The 17,100-nt window shown below is 42.4% G+C and overlaps 1 protein-coding gene across 1 annotated transcript in view; it reads left to right on the forward strand.

Moving 5' to 3' along the window:
• LOC128638893 (DNA ligase 1) overlaps positions 1 to 17,100 on the forward strand; it is a gene marked incomplete in the record, with an annotated part of 517,030 nt that overhangs the window by 410,932 nt on the left and 88,998 nt on the right. Inside the window, 2 exon segments of the mRNA XM_053691021.1 lie at positions 14,111 to 14,255; positions 14,336 to 14,418. Coding sequence (XP_053546996.1) covers positions 14,111 to 14,255; positions 14,336 to 14,418 — 228 coding nt within the window.

The following is a 17,100-nucleotide window of genomic DNA, read 5'->3' on the forward strand; positions in this document are numbered from 1 at the left end:
GAACGAGGCTTCTGTTGATCAGATATGTAGGGCAGCGACTTGGTCTTCACTGCACACTTTTACCAAATTTTACAAGTTTGATACTTTTGCTTCTTCTGAGGCTATTTTTGGGAGAAAGGTTTTGCAAGCCGTGGTGCCTTCCATTTAGGTGACCTGATTTGCTCCCTCCCTTCATCCGTGTCCTAAAGCTTTGGTATTGGTTCCCACAAGTAAGGATGACGCCGTGGACCGGACACACCTATGTTGGAGAAAACAGAATTTATGTTTACCTGATAAATTTCTTTCTCCAACGGTGTGTCCGGTCCACGGCCCGCCCTGGTTTTTTTAATCAGGTCTGATATTTTATTTTCTTTAACTACAGTCACCACGGTACCATATGGTTTCTCCTATGCAAATATTCCTCCTTAACGTCGGTCGAATGACTGGGGTAGGCGGAGCCTAGGAGGGATCATGTGACCAGCTTTGCTGGGCTCTTTGCCATTTCCTGTTGGGGAAGAGAATATCCCACAAGTAAGGATGACGCCGTGGACCGGACACACCGTTGGAGAAAGAAATTTATCAGGTAAACATAAATTCTGTTTTTTCTGAATTTCTCTTTAAGTACCTTCAGCCCGACTAATTATTTATCACTTAGAATCTTTGCTGTATTTTTAGGCCCTTCCCTTGTTTTTAATTGTTTATAAACTTTTGTATAAAAAAAAAAATTTCTATGCATTTTAATTTTCCATAAAGTGTTTATGAAATGGTTCATTAAATCTATTTAGGTAATATATAAACTGTAGTTTAATGACATTTTCTTATAGATTATTATGCATTTTTTTAGTGAAATTCTATGTATCTTTTGGGACTTAGTAATATATTTATATTAACTAATTCAACCTGTATATAAGTTATGTGAGTGTATGTATAGCATTAGGCCACTAGAGGGAGCCTTCTCCATACAACAATCTGAGAAGGCGCCAAAATTTGGGTATTTAAAGATGCAAAAGGCCTGTATACAATTACCAAGCATGAATAAGGTGCTGTGACACCGAAACGTCGATATTTGTGTTCAAATAAAGTCTGTTTGATAAAGTGCTGGAGACCCTGCTTATCTTTGTTCAGAGAAATTGTGTAGGCTTGATAAATACTATGCAGTGCCGGTGAGTACTGATGTTTTTCCAATACCTAAAAGGCTTACAGAAATTATTAGTAAGGAGTGGGATAGGCCCGGTGTGCCCTTTTCCCCACCTCCTATATTTAGAAAAATGTTTCCAATAGATGCCACTACACTGGACTTATGGCAGACTGTCCCTAAGGTGGAGGGAGCAGTTTCTACTTTAGCAAAGTGTACCACTATCCCGGTTGAGGACAGTTGTGCTTTTTCAGATCCAATGGATAAAAAAATTAGAGGGTTACCTTAAGAAAATGTTTATTCAACAAGGTTTTATTTTACAGCCCCTTGCATGCATTGCGCCTGTCACTGCTGCGGCGGCATTCTGGTTTGAGGCCCTGGAAGAGGCCATCCATACAGCTCCATTGACTGAAATTGTTGACAAGCTTAGAACTCTTTTTCTTCTGTTATGTGTGATCAGTCCACGGGTCATCATTACTTCTGGGATATAACTCCTCCCCAACAGGAAATGCAAGAGGATTCACCCAGCAGAGCTGCATATAGCTCCTCCCCTCTACGTCAGTCCCAGTCATTCTCTTGCACCCAACGACTAGATAGGATGTGTGAGAGGACTATGGTGATTATACTTAGTTTTTATGACTTCAATCAAAAGTTTGTTATTTTAAAATAGCACCGGAGCGTGTTATTACTTCTCTGGCAGAGTTTGAGGAAGAATCTGACAGAGATTTTTTACTATGATTTTAACCGGAGTCGTTAAGATCATATTGCTGTTCTCGACCATCTGAGGGAGGTAAAGGCTTCAGATCAGGGGACAGCGGGCAGATGAATCTGCATTGAGGTATGTGGCAGTTTTTATTTTCTGAATGGAATTGATGAGAAAAGCCTGCCATACCGTTAAAATGACATGTATGTATACACTTCAGTATTCTGGGGATGGTATTTCACCGGAACTACTGTGTTAAAGGTCACTAATCCTTTTAATAACTATTCTCATGTTAAACGTTTTTGCTGGAATGTAGAATCGTTTACATTGCTGAGGTACTGTGTAAATAAATGTTTGGGCATTATTTTCCACTTGGCAGTTTTTTGCTTTAATTGTGACAGTTTCGTTTCTCTTCACTGCTGTGTGGGAGAGGCCGTTTTTGGCGCTCTTTGCTACGCATCAAAAAAATTCCAGTCAGCTACTTTTATATTTCCTGCATGATCCGGTTCATCTCTGACAGATCTCAGGGGTCTTCAAACTTCTTTGAAGGGAGGTAAATTCTCTCAGCAGAGCTGTGAGAATTCTTATAGTGACTGTGTATAAAAAACGTTGTTTTGTTTTCTTATGTACAAATTTAATTAGTGTTGTTTTTTACTAATGGGAACAAACCTTTGCTAAAAGTTGTGTTGTTTTAAAATTTGATGCAATAACTGTTTTTCAGTTCATTATTTCAACTGTCATTTAATCGTTAGTACCTCTTTGAGGCACAGTGCCTTTTTTTGCTAAAAAAAAAAAAAAAAGATTATAACCAAGTTGTAAGTTTTTTTGCTAGTGTGTTAAACATGTCTGACTCAGAGGAAGATATCTGTGTCATTTGTTCCAATGCCAAGGTGGAGCCCAATAGAAATTTATGTACTAACTGTATTGATGCTACTTTAAATAAAAGTCAATCTGTACAATGTGAACAAATTTCACCAAACAGCGAGGGGAGAGTTATGCCGACTAACTCGCCTCACGCGACAGTACCTGCATCTCCCGCCCGGGAGGTGCGTGATATTTTGGCGCCTAGTACATCTGGGCGGCCATTACAGATAACATTACAAGATATGGCTACTGTTATGACTGAAGTTTTGTCTAAATTACCTGAACTAAGAGGCAAGCGTGATCACTCTGGGGTGAGAACAGAGTGCGCTGACAATGCTAGGGCCATGTCTGATACTGCGTCACAGCTCGCAGAGCATGAGGACGGAGAGCTTCATTCTGTGGGTGACGGTTCTGATCCAAACAGATTGGACTCAGATATTTCAAATTTTAAATTTAAATTGGAGAACCTCCGTGTACTACTAGGGGAGGTCTTAGCAGCTCTCAACGATTGTAACACCGTTGCAATACCAGAGAAACTGTGTAGGTTGGATAAATACTTTGCGGTACCGGCGAGTACTGACGTTTTTTCCTATACCTAAGAGACTAACTGAAATTGTTACTAAGGAGTGGGATAGACCCGGTGTGCCGTTCTCACCCCCTCCAATATTTAGAAAGATGTTTCCAATAGACGCCACCACTCGGGACTTATGGCAAACGGTCCCCAAGGTGGAGGGAGCAGTTTCTACTTTAGCTAAGCGTACCACTATCCCGGTGGAGGATAGCTGTGCTTTCTCAGATCCAATGGATAAAAAATTAGAGGGTTACCTTAAGAAAATGTTTGTTCAACAAGGTTTTATATTACAACCCCTTGCATGTATCGCGCCGATTACGGCTGCGGCAGCATTTTGGATTGAGTCGCTTGAAGAGAACCTTAGTTCCTCTACGCTAGACGACATTACGGACAGGCTTAGAGTCCTTAAACTAGCTAATTCTTTCATTTCGGAGGCCGTAGTACATTTAACCAAACTTACGGCTAAGAACTCAGGATTCGCCATACAGGCACGCAGGGCACTGTGGCTAAAATCCTGGTCAGCTGATGTTACTTCTAAGTCCAAATTACTTAATATACCTTTCAAAGGGCAGTCCTTATTCGGGCCCGGTTTGAAAGAAATTATCGCTGACATTACGGGAGGTAAGGGCCACGCCCTACCTCAAGACAAGGCCAAAGCTAAGGCCAGACAGTCTAATTTTCGTCCCTTTCGGAATTTCAAAACAGGAGCAGCATCAACCTCCACTGCACCAAAACAGGAAGGAGCTGTTGCTCGTTACAGGCAAGGCTGGAAGCCTAACCAGTCCTGGAACAAAAGCAAGCAGGCCAGGAAACCTGCTGCTGCCCCAAAGACAGCATGAACCGAGAGCCCCCGATCCGGGACCGGATCTAGTAGGGGGCAGACTCTCTCTCTTCGCCCAGGCCTGGGCAAGAGATGTTCAGGATCCCTGGGCACTAGAGATCATATCTCAGGGATACCTTCTAGACTTCAAATTATCTCCCCCAAGAGGGAGATTTCATCTGTCAAGGTTGTCAACAAACCAGATAAAGAAAGAAGCGTTTCTACGCTGCGTACAAGATCTGTTAACAATGGGAGTGATCCATCCGGTTCCGTGGTCGGAACAAGGACAAGGGTTCTACTCAAACCTGTTTGTGGTTCCCAAAAAAGAGGGAACTTTCAGGCCAATCTTAGATTTAAAGACTCTAAACAAATTCCTAAGAGTTCCATCGTTCAAAATGGAAACTATTCGGACAATCTTACCCATGATCCAAGAGGGTCAGTACATGACCACAGTGGATTTAAAGGATGCTTACCTTCACATACCGATCCACAAAGATCATCACCGGTATCTAAGGTTTGCCTTCTTAGACAGGCACTACCAGTTTGTAGCTCTTCCATTCGGATTGGCTACGGCTCCAAGAATCTTCACAAAGGTTCTGGGTGCCCTTCTAGCGGTACTAAGACCGCGAGGGATTTCGGTAGCTCCGTACCTAGACGACATTCTAATACAAGCTTCAAGCTTTCAAACTGCCAAGTCTCATACAGAGTTAGTTCTGGCATTTCTAAGGTCGCATGGATGGAAAGTGAACGAAAAGAAGAGTTCTCTCTTTCCTCTCACAAGAGTTCCATTCTTGGGGACTCTTATAGATTCTGTAGAAATGAAGATTTACCTGACAGAAGACAGGTTAACAAAACTTCAAAATGCATGCCGCGTCCTTCATTCCATTCAACACCCGTCAGTAGCTCAATGCATGGAGGTGATCGGCTTAATGGTAGCGGCAATGGACATAGTACCTTTTGCACGCCTACACCTCAGACCGCTGCAATTGTGCATGCTAAGTCAGTGGAATGGGGATTACTCAGATTTGTCCCCTACTCTGAATCTGAATCAAGAGACCAGAAATTCTCTTCTATGGTGGCTTTATCGGCCACACCTGTCCAGGGGGATGCCATTCAGCAGGCCAGACTGGACAATTGTAACAACAGACGCCAGCCTACTAGGTTGGGGCGCTGTCTGGAATTCTCTGAAGGCTCAGGGACTATGGAATCAGGAGGAGAGTCTCCTTCCAATAAACATTCTGGAATTGAGGGCAGTTCTCAATGCCCTTCTGGCTTGGCCCCAGTTAATAACTCGGGGGTTCATCAGGTTTCAGTCGGACAACATCACGACTGTAGCTTACATCAACCATCAGGGAGGGACAAGAAGCTCCCTAGCAATGATGGAAGTATCAAAGATAATTCGCTGGGCAGAGTCTCACTCTTGCCACCTGTCAGCAATCCACATCCCGGGAGTGGAGAACTGGGAGGCGGATTTCTTGAGTCGCCAGACTCTTCATCCGGGGGAGTGGGAACTTCATCCGGAGGTCTTTGCCCAAATACTTCGACGTTGGGGCAAACCAGAGATAGATCTCATGGCGTCTCGCCAGAACGCCAAACTTCCTCGCTACGGGTCCAGATCCAGGGATCCGGAAGCAGTTCTGATAGATGCTTTGACAGCACCTTGGAACTTCAGGATGGCTTATGTGTTTCCACCCTTCCCGCTGCTTCCTCGATTGATTGCCAAAATCAAACAGGAGAGAGCATCAGTAATTCTAATAGCACCTGCTTGGCCACGCAGGACTTGGTATGCAGATCTAGTGGACATGTCATCCTGTCCGCCTTGGTCTCTACCTCTAAGACAGGACCTTCTGATACAGGGTCCATTCAAACATCAAAATCTAACTTCTCTGAAGCTGACTGCTTGGAAATTGAACGCTTGATTTTATCAAAACGTGGTTTTTCTGAGTCGGTTATTGATACCCTGATTCAGGCTAGGAAGCCTGTTACCAGAAGGATTTACCATAAAATATGGCGGAAATACCTATACTGGTGCGAATCCAAAGGTTACTCCTGGAGTAAGGTTAGGATCGCTAGGATATTGTCTTTTCTACAAGAAGGTTTAGAAAAGGGTTTATCAGCTAGTTCATTAAAGGGACAGATTTCAGCTCTGTCCATCTTGTTACACAGACGTCTGTCAGAAAATCCAGACGTCCAGTCTTTTTGTCAGGCTTTAGCTAGGATCAAGCCTGTGTTTAAAGCTGTTGCTCCACCATGGAGTTTAAACTTAGTTCTTAACGTTTTACAGGGTGTTCCGTTTGAACCCCTTCATTCCATTGATATAAAAATGTTATCTTGGAAAGTTCTGTTTTTAATGGCTATTTCCTCGGCTCGAAGAGTCTCGGAGTTATCAGCCTTACATTGTGATTCCCCTTATCTGATTTTTCACTCAGACAAGGTAGTTCTGCGTACTAAACCTGGGTTCTTACCTAAGGTAGTCACTAACAGGAACATCAATCAAGAGATTGTTGTCCCATCCTTGTGTCCAAATCCTTCTTCAAAGAAGGAACGTCTTTTACACAATCTGGATGTAGTTCGTGCCCTCAAGTTCTACTTGCAGGCAACTAAAGATTTTCGCCAAACTTCTTCCTTGTTTGTCGTTTACTCTGGACAGAGGAGAGGTCAAAAAGCTTCTGCTACCTCTCTCTCTTTTTGGCTTCGTAGCATAATACGTTTAGCCTATGAGACTGCTGGACAGCAGCCTCCTGAAAGAATTACAGCTCACTCCACTAGAGCTGTGGCTTCCACTTGGGCCTTTAAGAATGAGGCCTCTGTTGAACAGATTTGCAAGGCTGCAACTTGGTCTTCGCTTCATACTTTTTCCAAATTTTACAAATTTGACACTTTTGCTTCTTCGGAGGCTATTTTTGGGAGAAAGGTTCTTCAGGCAGTGGTTCCTTCTGTATAATGAGCCTGCCTATCCCTCCCGTCATCCGTGTACTTTTGCTTTGGTATTGGTATCCCAGAAGTAATGATGACCCGTGGACTGATCACACATAACAGAAGAAAACATAATTTATGCTTACCTGATAAATTCCTTTCTTCTGTTGTGTGATCAGTCCACGGCCCGCCCTGTTTTAAGGCAGGTAAATATCTTTTAAATTATACTCCAGTCACCACTTCACCCTTGGTTACTCCTTTCTCGTTGTTTCTTGGTCGAATGACTGGGACTGACGTAGAGGGGAGGAGCTATATGCAGCTCTGCTGGGTGAATCCTCTTGCATTTCCTGTTGGGGAGGAGTTATATCCCAGAAGTAATGATGACCCGTGGACTGATCACACAACAGAAGAAAGGAATTTATCAGGTAAGCATAAATTATGTTTTTTTTTTTTTTTTTTTTTTTTTTTTTCGAAAAGTTTTTTTTTTAAGTCATCAACAAAGGTAACAATAATGACACATCCAATAATAGTAACTGAGAGGAAAAGTACAATGCTAATACCATGAACTTGCCAAGTACACAACAGAGGTTATACCAACACAGTATACATGCGTGAGTTTAAAGAGTGATACTCAATGATGAGTAGTAAAAGGATGGAGAAACTATAGTTGGTTGGTATTATGAAAAGGAGTGGAAGTTTACTAGGCAGTAGAGCTAAATAGAAGGGGCATATAAATCCCATTTATTAAAGGCCTTAGCAAAGAGTTTGGACGAACAAGATTAAGACTTCAATTTTATATTTTATATGATATGTAGACTAGAAGTGACCCCACCTTGTGATAGATAGATACATCGTAAAATATTTATTTAAGAATTATAGAAACAAGGGGGGGGTTGGTTTTATGGGGGTAAGGGGGGAGGGGAAAATAGAGTATATTCTCCACATTGTCATAAAGATCATACGTAACGTTATGTAATCTAGTAAAAATATTACAGATGTGTATTGGCTTGTGTTTGGTCGCTTTTGGACCAAATTAGCGGGGAGAGTGGTAAGGGAACGCAGCGGGCAAAAGCCGCTCAGAGTGGAGTGGGGAAGGGAATAGGGGGGGCGGAGCCACACAGGACAGGAGAGTTGGTATGTGAGGACTTATTATAAGGTTGTGAAGGAGGGCTTCGCAGGAGGGTCCATTTGTATACATAACTAATAGGGAGGGCCATGGCTTTATCTGGGTAAAGTAATTATCCAAGTGAAGTATTATATCCATATAACAAAAAAAGTAATAGCAAATATGTAGAATATGTAGCCGAGAGAGATCTACAATTTTAATTATGAGTAGTAATGGACCTCAATAGGCACTCTACAGTGCTGTGCGTAGAGGGGGGCACTAGAATGATTGGAGTATAGGAAATCTCTGAATGGACCCCTCTCCTAGGGGAGTGCCACCTATAGGCGATGTTGGAAAAAGGGTATGGGGATATGACCCGCAGGCAGTAAGCACCGGCGGGAAAGGGAGGAGAGAGGTTCTACAAAAACAAATAGTATATATTGAAAATGTAGACAAAACTATGACGTATTTAGGGTAACCACAAGGTCCACACTAGCATAAAACTAAACTGTATCTGTTATTGAGATAGGTAAACGTGGAGCACCATAAAGGGTCTAAATGTCATTGTAGCTTAACCTATATTGGGCAAATTATATGGTGTGGACAAGACATAATCTGGATGTAAATATACTGTGGTTGTAAACATGTCTTTGTGTAACAGAAAAAGATGGGACTCAATGCTGTCGCCAATACACCCTATCCACCTCATAGCTAAGATTGTAATAGATAAAGTTGGTACAGGATTGACACATGGGAGGCAGGAAATGAAAACCATTGGGGTTCAGCTTACATGTAATATCATGCTATATCATCTATAAACATACATACTTAAACATGCAGCCCAACGCATAAGTACACATTAATAATACAAAGTAGAGAGATGTTAGGTGAAATCCAATGTATGGGGATCATAAGAGAAGTACAAAAAAATAGGATCTTGTCAAGAGGACCATATACTAGTGAAATACACGAGTACCCTACAGCGATGCTGCAGAGAATTTTTATTTTTTTTCCTCTTCCCTTCTTTTCCCCTTTTTTTATAAGGTAATCAGTCGCTGACCCATGCGAATAGAATATTAACCCCCTATCCCTGACTCTCTTACAAACCCAACCTACTTATCTAAACTTCTTTTGCATAATATAACAAGTGGGATAGACTTGAGGCTGAGCATATGGGCAATATATGTAGTAATCAACCCAAACACATATGGAGAAAGACAAGCTAATAATATGAGTACAACATGGACCACATATAAAAAAATAAATAAAAAAACAATAAAGTACTATGTAATCACATGATACTACCAAATATAACTGATAGAGCAGAATCAGGCTTGAGCATAAACATAAATCCCTGGGAATATCATCCCATCAATAAGTCTCATCTTGAAAACTACTGGTGTATACAGCGGGGTTAGCTTGAAAGCGTCATATATGTATAACTACAGAGTACTTGCAGGATTAAGAGAGTTAACAATAATTTTACTAAGAATAATAATTGAACAATATAAACTCTTGTGTGGCTAACAGCAGGTTTCACATAGGCCAAGAGGTGATTCAGCCAATACCCCTTCCGATGTGGGCTGCAGAGAAAATAATGTCAGGCAGGAGTTCTGAGTAATACAGCAAATGCAATTCGTGTACTGCACAGTAACAACATGGCTTTAAATATGAGCGCTTGTAACCAAGTTCACCCGATTCCAGCTAGAGGATCAGCACCCGTGTCAGCATATGCAAAGAGATCTTGGATCCGGTTGCCGACAAAATAGGTAAAATGATTCAAACCGAGGAGTTGAAGATCCCGCACAAGGGAGGATCCAGGATGTGCCAGAAGCATCAGAGTGATCTCGGTAAAATGGTTAATCGGATATTGACTGAACCAGGGAGAGCTGGCACTAAAGCCCCAAATGTGTAAGATATCAAAGTAGTCTGAGAACGGCTTAAGTCTCTTTGCGTCAGGGCCGGCCACAGAGATACCAGTAGCGCACATAGGAAGGATCGTTTCGGGTATCTGCCATCTAGCTCCCTCCCTTGTGTATTTGACAGCACATAGCTGATTTACATCCGCATGAGCTTGTGTGTGAGATCGGGGGTCCACTCGCTTTATCATTTCCCCTGCAGCTGTAGATGCCTCTCTGTGTTAAGAGCCACAGCGCAGAGCGCTTCTCAGGGAGTTAAATTGGCTCGTCATGCGATGGGCTAAATCAATTAGAAGGGCTCTCACTTCTTCCAAACTCTCCATCATGCCGGAACAAAGTAGTCCAATTTTAGAGGTTTAGGCAGGGTTGTAGTAGTAGAATAAGCGTGGTAGGCAGAGTAGTGGCTTGGGTCACATGGCTTCCCTCACGGCCGCTGGTTGTCAGTTGTAGTAGGCCCCGATTCACAGCACCTCCAATAATGCTCTCAGGCACACATATCCAAAATCCATCTCCCACAAAGTTCACACAAGCAGTCACCTTTTGATCCTGTTTATTTTAGAGATTCAAGTGAATAGTAAATTGGGTATTTGCCCATGTTTAATCCCTTGTAGCATCGGAGCTCCAGGCATCCACGTCTGCTCTCCTTGGCAGTCGGCTCCGCCCCCCGACAAGCGTAGAACTCTTAAGCTATCTAACTCATTTGTTTCTGATGCCATTGTTCATTTGATTAAACTAACGGCTAAGAATTCCGGATTCGCCATCCAGGCGCGTAGGGCGCTATGGCTCAAATCCTGGTCAGCTGATGTGACTTCAAAGTCTAAATTACTCAACATTCCTTTCAAGGGGCAGACCTTATTCGGGCCTGGTTTGAAAAAAAATTATTGCTGACATTACTGGAGGTAATGGTCATACCCTTCCTCAGGACAGGGCCAAATCAAAGGCCAAACAGTCTAATTTTCGTGCCTTTCGAAATTTCAAGGCAGGTGCAGCATCAACTTCCTCTGCTTCAAAACAAGAGGGAACTTTTGCTCAATCCAAGCAGGCCTGGAAACCTAACCAGTCCTGGAACAAGGGCAAGCAGGCCAGAAAGCCTGCTGCTGCCTCTAAGACAGCATGGAGGAGCGGCCCCCTATCCGACAACGGATCTAGTAGGGGGCAGACTCTCTCTCTTCGCCCAGGCATGGGCAAGAGATGTTCAGGATCCCTGGGCGTTGGAGATCATATCTCAGGGATATCTTCTGGACTTCAAAGCTTCTCCTCCACAAGGGAGATTTCATCTTTCAAGATTATCTGCAAGCCAGATAAAGAAAGAGGCATTCCTAAGCTGCGTACAAGATCTCCTTGTAATGGGAGTGATCCATCCAGTTCCGCGGATGGAACAAGGACAGGGGTTTTATTCAAATCTGTTTGTGGTTCCCAAAAGAGGGAACCTTCAGACCAATTTTGGATTTAAAGATCCTAAACAAATTCCTCAGAGTTCCGTCATTCAAGATGGAAACTATTCGAACCATTTTACCCATGATTCAAGAGGGTCAGTACATGACCACAGTGGACTTAAAGGATGCCTACCTTCACATTCCGATTCACAAGAATCATCATCAGTTTCTGAGGTTTGCCTTTCTAGACAGGCATTACCAATTTGTAGCTCTTCCATTCGGGTTGGCTACAGCCCCAAGAATTTTTACAAAGGTTCTGGGCTCACTTCTGGCGGTCCTAAGACCGCGAGGCATAGCAGTGGCTCCTTACCTGGACAATATCCTGATACAGGCGTCAAGCTTTCAAATTGCCAAATCTCATACAGAGATAATTCTGGCATTCCTGAGGTCGCATGGGTGGAAAGTGAACTAAGAAAAGAGTTCTCTATCTCCTCTCACGAGGGTTTCCTTCCTAGGGACTCTAATAGATTCTGTAGAAATGAAAATTTACCTGACGGAGTCCAGGTTATCAAAACTTCTAAATGCTTGCCGTGTTCTTCACTCCATTCCGCGCCCCACGGTGGCTCAGTGCATGGAAGTAATCGGCTTAATGGTAGCGGCGATGGACATAGTGCCATTCGCGCGCCTGCATCTCAGACCGCTACAATTATGCATGCTCAGTCAGTGGAATGGGGATTACACAGATTTGTCCCCTCTACTAAATCTGGATCAGGAAACCAGAGATTCTCTTTTCTGGTGGTTATCTCGGGCCCATCTGTCCAAGGGTATGACCTTTCGCAGACCAGATTGGACAATTGTAACAACAGATGCCAGCCTTCTAGGTTGGAGTGCAGTCTGGAACTCCCTGAAGGCTCAGGGTTCATGGACTCAGGAGGAGAAACTCCTCCCAATAAATATTCTGGAGTTAAGAGCAATATTCAATGCTCTTCTGGCTTGGCCTCAGCTAGCAACACTGAGGTTCATCAGATTTCAGTCGGACAACATCACGACTGTGGCTTACATCAACCATCAAGGGGGAACCAGGAGTTCCCTAGCGATGTCAGAAGTCTCCAAGATAATTCGCTGGGCAGAGACTCACTCTTTCCACCTGTCAGCGATCCATTTCCCAGGTGTAGAGAACTGGGAGGCGGATTTTCTAAGTCGTCAGACTTTTCATCCGGGGTAATGGGAACTTCATCCGGAGGTGTTTGCTCAATTGGTTCTCCGTTGGGGCAAACCAGAATTGGATCTCATGGCGTCTCGCCAGAACGCCAAGCTTCCTTGTTACGGATCCAGGTCCAGGGACCCAGAAGCAGCACTGATAGATGCTCTAGCAGCCCCTTGGTTCTTCAACCTGGCTTATGTGTTTCCACCGTTTCCTCTGCTCCCTCGTCTGATTGCCAAAATCAGACAGGAAAGAGCATCGGTTATATTGATAGCGCCTGCGTGGCCACGCAGGACCTGGTATGCAGACCTAGTGGACATGTCATCCTTTCCACCATGGACTCTGCCTCTGAGACAAGACCTTCTAATACAAGGTCCTTTCAATCATCCGAATCTACTTTCTCTGAGACTGACTGCATGGAGATTGAACGCTAGATCCTATCAAAGCGTGGCTTCTCCGAGTCAGTAATTGATACCTTAATACAGGCAGGAAAGCCTGTCGCCAGGAAAATTTACCACAAGATATGGCGTAAATATCTTCATTGGTGTGAATCCAAGAATTACTCATGGAGTAGGGTTAGGATTCCTAGGATGTTGTCCTTCCTCCAAGAGGGTTTGGACAAAGGATTATCAGCTAGTTCTTTAAAGGGACAGATTTCTGCTCTGTCTATTCTTTTACACAAGCGTCTGGCAGAAGTTCCAGACGTTCAGGCATTTTGTCAGGCTTTAGTTAGAATTAAGCCTGTGTTTAAACCTGTTGCTCCTCCATGGAGCTTAAACTTGGTTCTTAAAGTTCTTCAAGGGGTTCCGTTTGAACCCCTTCATTCTATTGATATCAAACTTCTTTCATGGAAAGTTCTCTTTCTGATGGCTATTTCCTCGGCTCGAAGAGTCTCGGAGTTATCTGCCTTACATTGTGATTCTCCTTATCTGATCTTTCATTCAGATAAAGTTGTTCCGTGGACTGGATACACTACAAGAGAAATAAATTTATCAGGTAAGCATAAATTATGTTTCTTTCCAATCTAAGGTAGTATCTTCGGATAACATTAATAAGGAAATTGTGGTTCACTGCTTCGGTATAGGATCCCACATGTGATGGCTCGTGGACTTGCACTATCTTATTATAGAAAATAAAATGTATACTTAACTGATGAATTAATTATTTCATGGTGGTGAGAGTCCTCAAGGCCCACGCTTTTAAAAAAAAAAAAAAAAATTGTACAGTTGGCGGTAGTGCCGGTTTGTACTTCATTTACCCTGCTTTCACTTTACTGCTTTTCTAATTGATCATTTCTCTTGTCCATATGTATGACTGAGTGTTTATGTAATAGTGGGAGGGATTAAAAGATCTGTTATTTTGGGTGTTATTAATTTATCAGGTAAGCATACATTTTGGTTGCACAGTGGGGAAGTGATCCTGGTCTGCTTGCCCCATCACCCTCTGATGTACATCTGGGGTGAGTAGATGGTATTGTATTTGCTGCACAAGACTGTTAATTACACTTTTTTTTCCCAGTCGCTGGTTAAGGAGACCTTTGCTAAACGACGGCAGCTTTTGCTGGAATCATTTGTGGCGACAGAGGGAGAGTTCATGTTTGCTACCTCCATGGATACTTCAAACACTGATGAGATATCAGAATTTCTTGAACAGTCCATTAGAGGTAGTATCAGAAATATAATTTTGCCTTTCTAAATTAATATTCTGCTTAGATTATGTAGCTAATTATGTGTTCTTTGCTAGATTCATGTGAAGGACTAATGGTGAAGACATTGGAGCAAGATGCCACTTATGAAATAGCAAAGCGATCTCACAACTGGTTAAAAGTAAGCAAGTAATTTACTAATTTTGTCTTCACATATTTTTTGCAATGGTTTCTTGAAATGATCTTTTTTTTACAATACTGCTGTTTTTCTATTCTTGTTTCACAGTTATACATTTTTTAGCTGTCTCCTAATTGGTTTTCCTTTCTTAGTAATAAATTAGTTTTCCTTTCTTAGTAATAAATTAGATTAAAGAGGGAATTGATAAAAGGCAATCCGACTCCTCAACCTCTACAGCCTCATAGAGATGGAAAAGGTTGCAGCACCATTTTTTCTTTCATGGTACTTCATGGTACTTATTGATTATCTTGTGTTTTGCAGACACCTCTTCCATAGTCCTAATAAGTAGATTTTCTTCTATCTGCTTTGGTTTCATATAGAATACACTGGTATTCACCCACCGTTAGTGGATGTGTTTCCATGAGAGCATAAGGGAAATAATGTCTAGTTAGATAATTGGTTTCTTCAAAAAAAAAAAAAAATGTTATAACATCTTTAGGCCAGTTCTCCTAAATCTGTTCTTAACTTTGAGAAAAAGAAATCTTAAGGTAGTAGTCCTAGTGTCAGACTGATTGAATTAAAATAGCTAAAAAATAAATAAAAGGACTGTAAACACAGTGGGATTTTTTTATGTAAAATATTTGGTTTGCAATGTACTTTCAGTATTTATTTTGCACCTTTTTCATGTAATTTAGCTATGAAAATTGAGGCGTTTCCTATTCCCTGAACTTGAAATGTACCCTTTTGACTTATCTAGGCTACCCTACTGCAAATTGTTCGCTAATTGGCTTTAACTGATAACTTCAAAATAATTTACTTTATACTAACATTATGACCGTGGCTAGCCTTGTTGTTTGCAGACTAAAGCCCAGATTGGGATTGGCTCCTCCAAATACAGCAAATGGTGGGTGGAGTTTGTTTTAAAAACATTTATATTTTTCTATGTTTTATAAAAACTGAAATGTCTTGTAATATCAAGGTGTTTACTGTCCGTCCCTTTAAAGATTTGTTACTGCATTTGAAATAAGGGTTTGTGAATCAGAATTTTTTAATTTATTTTTAAATTCTAGATACAAGTTTTTCTTCATGTCTTATTTTTGATTAGTGATCTAAGCCTTATCAGAGATGTATTATTTCCATGCCATAGTCTGAAATGGCTAACCACAATATTATATTGTGAGACTGTGTCGAGAGAATCGCTCTCTTGGTGGCTCTGTCCAGATCACCTGTCCCAAGGGACAATCCTTCTTGAGACCATCCTGGGAGATTTTGACTACGGACGCGAGTCTATCAGGATGGGGAGCTGTTTGGGGTGCCAGGAAGACACAGGGCCTGTGGACTCGAGGGGAATCTCTTCTCCCGATAAACATTTTGGAACTTCGAGCAATCTTCAATGCTCTGAAGGCTTGGCCTCTTCTGGGTTCGTCCCAATTTATCTGATTCCAGTCAGACAACATAACCTCGGTGGCTTACATCAACCATCAGGGGGGAACGAGAAGCTCCCTAGCAATGAGGGAAGTATCTTGGATTCTGGAATGGGCGGAGGCCCACAACTGTTCTTCAGGTTTAGCAATTTGAACCTATTAATGGTCTGGATATTTAACTGTTGTCTTTGAAGGTTCTCTTTCTCTTGGCTATTTCCTCTGCCAGAAAAGTTTGAGCTTTCTGCTTACCTGATTTCTTTCATCAGGTGGTTAAAGTCCATGATTTATCACATCTAGCAACTTCAAAACTTAAAGGGACATGAAACCCAAAATGTTTCTTTCGTGATTCAGATAAAGCAAATACAATTTCTATCTTAATGAGAGGAGAGTCCATTGCATCATTCATTACTTGTGGGAATTAAGAACCTGGCCACCAGGAGGAGGCAAAGACACCCCAGCCAAAGGCTTAAATACCTCCCCCACTCCCCTCATCCTCCAGTCATTCTTTGCCTTTCGTCACAGGAGGTTGGCAGAGAAGTGCCGGAAGATTAGAAGTAGTCTCTTATGGAGGGTAGTACTCTTCAAAATGGGACTGGAGTTTTAAGTAATCCTGTCAGCCTCTCAGTGAGAGCATGGATGAATGTTAAGAGTCCGGAGATGCAGGGAGTGTCGTCTCTGCGAAACCATCCCGACTCATGTTAACAGCTCCTTGGCAATCAGTGTTGACGAGTCTCGCTGCCTTCCTTTATTCACTCAAGTCCATGTCAGGAGCGATGCTACTAACCTGTCGCACTTGAAGGGCTGTGTTCCTGTTCCACAACATGGATTCTGGTAAGATTGTTTCATTTATACTCGTATGATAACGCAAGAACACAGGATCACAGTGTGTCTCCTTTTATCTGTATAGAATTAAGGGTTGATATCCCTGGAAAGGGAATTATTGAACAGGGGGGGGATTTATGCATAAAATATTTGTGTTAATGCTACGTCATGTGTGAGATGAGGCTCTAGCAATGTGTGAACCGTCAGATGTAGATCGGTGCGGCCTGTTTCTTTGGCACGTTTTCTCTATAGTACAGGTCCATGTGACTGGGTGTGGCCTCTTCAACTTCCTTTTTCCTGATCGACATTTGCGGGAGACGTAACGGTTTCTCCGTGGTCCAGCATAGGAGCTGGTGAGTGCCCCGGCCATTGGTGTATAAAGGTGCCATTTAATCTATCTCAGTCCGTATTAAAGGCGCAAGCTATGGAGGACTGATAT

Source organism: Bombina bombina, chromosome 8 (genome assembly GCF_027579735.1).
Source record: "Bombina bombina isolate aBomBom1 chromosome 8, aBomBom1.pri, whole genome shotgun sequence".
NCBI classification, from domain to species: Eukaryota; Metazoa; Chordata; class Amphibia; order Anura; family Bombinatoridae; genus Bombina; species Bombina bombina.